The sequence below is a fragment of the Pinus tabuliformis genome, chromosome X (genome assembly GCF_031772625.1).
Source record: "Pinus tabuliformis cultivar Carrire ecotype Pingquan chromosome X, CPIR1, whole genome shotgun sequence".
NCBI lineage: Eukaryota > Viridiplantae > Streptophyta > Pinopsida > Pinales > Pinaceae > Pinus > Pinus tabuliformis.
Window position 1 is genome coordinate 251,836,380 of NC_142308.1, and position 2,873 is coordinate 251,839,252.

Here is a 2,873-nt window from a genome sequence, read left to right on the forward strand (position 1 = left end):
AATATTTTTTTTTAATAACAACTCAAAAACCCAAATACACTCCGTAATAGTAAGAGAAACTATATCCTAATTTCCTAAAATAACCATGATGAAGTAAACCATATTAATTAAGAGTAACGGATTGCCTATTGAATTAGGATAGATTTTACCACTTTCCTTTGGAAAAAAACACAGCCAGCCGACATGGTCAATGGTTTAAATTAAATTTAATTCTAAAATTTTGGGTGAATAAAAAATATTACATTATTGATGTAAAAGGGTAATATATGTAAACAAATACACGGGTGGGGAAGGAACATATACGGATGAAGGCGTGCGAAGGGAACTGATCTCAATTGATTCTGAAAAGCTTCGAAAGTGCCAGAGAAGAGAACCGAAGACATTCCACCTGAAACTTATTTTCAGTGGTTGCATTAAATCGAAATTCGAGGGCCGCCGTCTCCATCAGTAACTCAGAATTGCAACAATGGTGTGCGACAAGTGTAAGTATTGATAAAAAGGCCCTATAAATCGTCTTTTAAATCCATCAAAAATTCAATTAATAGACGAACAACGGACTTATTTCTGTGCAGGCGAGAAGAAGCTGGCAAAGGTGATTGTTCCGGACAAATGGAAAGAGGGCGCAAGCAATACAACCGAAAGTGGAGGGCGTAAGGTCAATGAGAATAAACTTTTGTCTAAGAAGCACAGGTACCCAATTAACCTTTTTTTCATTTATTCTAGCTATTTTTTTTCTCTCTGTATTTTTTCAATTCTTATGATTTTTTTATTATCATGTTTTGAGATCAGATGGACACCTTATGGCACAGTTAAATGTACAATATGCAAACAGCAGCTCCACCAAGAGGGCAAGTATTGCCTCTCCTGTGCTTACAAGAAAGGTATGTCGTCTATCCCTGATTTTAATTATTGTATATACTATATATGCACACAAAATTAAACCAGTAATTTATTTCATATTCTTCTTTTGCAGGTGTTTGCTCCATGTGTGGAAAGCAAGTGCTTGACACAACTCACTACAAGCAGAGCAATGTGTAGCTTGTTATTGGAACATCTCTCTAACCTACGATGGGGGAACATAACAGATTGCTATTTTTATGTATACAGTTTCTGAATCATTAATCATTACCAGGATCACTGTAATATCCATTGCGTTGTGGATGTTTGTTACATTTTATTTACCTAATAGAGATTCCTTCTTTTATGGAGTACCATGAACTTTTTTCGATTTAATGTACTGGTATCTGGTATTACACTTTTACTAGCACATGTAGTCTGCTTATATTCATATTGTTGTTTATTTGGGATTTTGCCTCAGCCATAGATACTGTGAACATATTTTGGGATGGAAGAAAGCCTGATTTTGAAATTGTGGTTATTCATTTCCCATATTAAAAGTGTCACGAACGATTTATAACAACTTTTAAAGAATTGGAGGCCTACATTATGAGTAAGCAACTTTAAATAATTTTGTCCTTACTTTTAAAAGTTAATGTTTTTTTTTTAAATGTTTTTTCCATGCCACGGGCACCACTCGATGCTGGGAAAACAGGATACATAGCTTACTAGTGGGAGCTCAGCATGAAAATCCCAATGATAGTTAGCTACTGGATGAGCCGCTTCTCAAGATTTTGAAAACTAATCTTTAATGCAAGATGTATCCATCATTGACGGAGCAAAGATTGCAGATTCTTGTCGCATCCGCAGGCTCCAGTTAATACTATTGCTCAAATGAGTGTGTCATGCGTAAGTTTAAATTTTAATACAACTTTTCGGGGTCTTTTGAAGCTAAAAGTTAAATGTGAACTCAACGCTGAGTTTTCTTTCCTGCATATTTGTTTAAGATGTTTGTACATGCCGTGAAATTAAAGTCTGTATATTAACATAATAACAACATGGATTGATCATTTTAACGCTATAATATAAATATAGCATGACTCCCTTCTGTTGTCATTTAGAGTAGTTTGGTACTCCGACAGATGTTAATGTAGATAGCAACATTTTTTTATAATCAGAAGGAATTATCTATTTATATAGCTCTGTGAGTGAGAGAGTCCAGTACATAGCATATGGACACCTAAAACAGGACCCGTTGAGTTTCAGTCCATACATTCTCTTGCCTGCAGGCATTGTCTAGATTAGTTACAACTTACTATTTATTATATACACACAATCCTCTCTAGGTGCCAATAAAAAGAACTACATAGTATCAACATAGCAGATTCAAAAGGCTACTAGCATACACAGGTTGGAAAAATCATCATAGCTTTTTTGTTTTTGGTTTCAGGTTGAGGCTGTGTTTCCTGGTCCCTGGTCATAGTTGGATGTGTGAGCTAGTGAGAGGAAGAGTGTGCAAGAGAAGCAAATGCACAGATTGGTAGAGGCTATTTTCCCTTGAGAATTGTGCTAGGAATTAGGAGGTAATTCCAAGTTAATAGGAGTAGCCTATGTGCATAGATTGAAGTGGAATGTGCTAGGAAATAGGGCTCCAGGAGTCCGCAAAGGGATGGAAGAAGCAGGATCACCATTCTTGCAAGGTGTTTCAAGCAAAGGACTAGCAGGGAGAATAAGTTGTTTTCTCTATTGAAACAGGATTGTGTTGTAAGAGATTCATTGCTCTAAATTTCTATTAATAAAATTCTCAATCAAGCAGAGGGTTTTCCCAGTTAGGTTCCCTAGAAAAATTGTGTTGTTGATTTGTGTGATTGAGTATTTATTTCTGTTCCTATTCTGCTGCAAAATAAGTAGAGAAATTCTGTCTATATGAAAAGAAATTAGTTTCAGATTGTTGAATGGATATTCTCTTGGTTGAATGTCTTAAGTAGTGATGCATATATCAGACAACACTGTGGTATTCTCATCTTACCACTCAA

At 35.5% G+C, this 2,873-nt stretch overlaps 1 protein-coding gene across 1 annotated transcript; it reads left to right on the plus strand.

The window, feature by feature from the left end:
* The first annotated feature begins 279 nt into the window (after positions 1-279).
* LOC149139323 (postsynaptic protein-like protein) lies at positions 280-1,211 on the plus strand. The gene is made up of 4 exons (XM_089447326.1): positions 280-482; positions 573-690; positions 790-881; positions 974-1,211. Exons 1-4 carry the CDS (start codon positions 467-469, stop codon positions 1,036-1,038), a joined length of 291 nt encoding a protein of 96 aa, XP_089303452.1. The 5' UTR covers positions 280-466; the 3' UTR covers positions 1,039-1,211.
* Positions 1,212-2,873: the final 1,662 nt, after the last annotated feature.

What these genes read in the sequence shown, in the direction of transcription:
- LOC149139323 (XM_089447326.1), top strand. An exon ending in CTTTTGTCTAAGAAGCACAG is followed by an intron (nt 691 to 789) that starts GTACCCAATTAA and finishes TTTTGAGATCAG; the next exon opens with ATGGACACCTTATGGCACAG. An exon ending in CTCCTGTGCTTACAAGAAAG is followed by an intron (nt 882 to 973) that starts GTATGTCGTCTA and finishes CTTCTTTTGCAG; the next exon opens with GTGTTTGCTCCATGTGTGGA.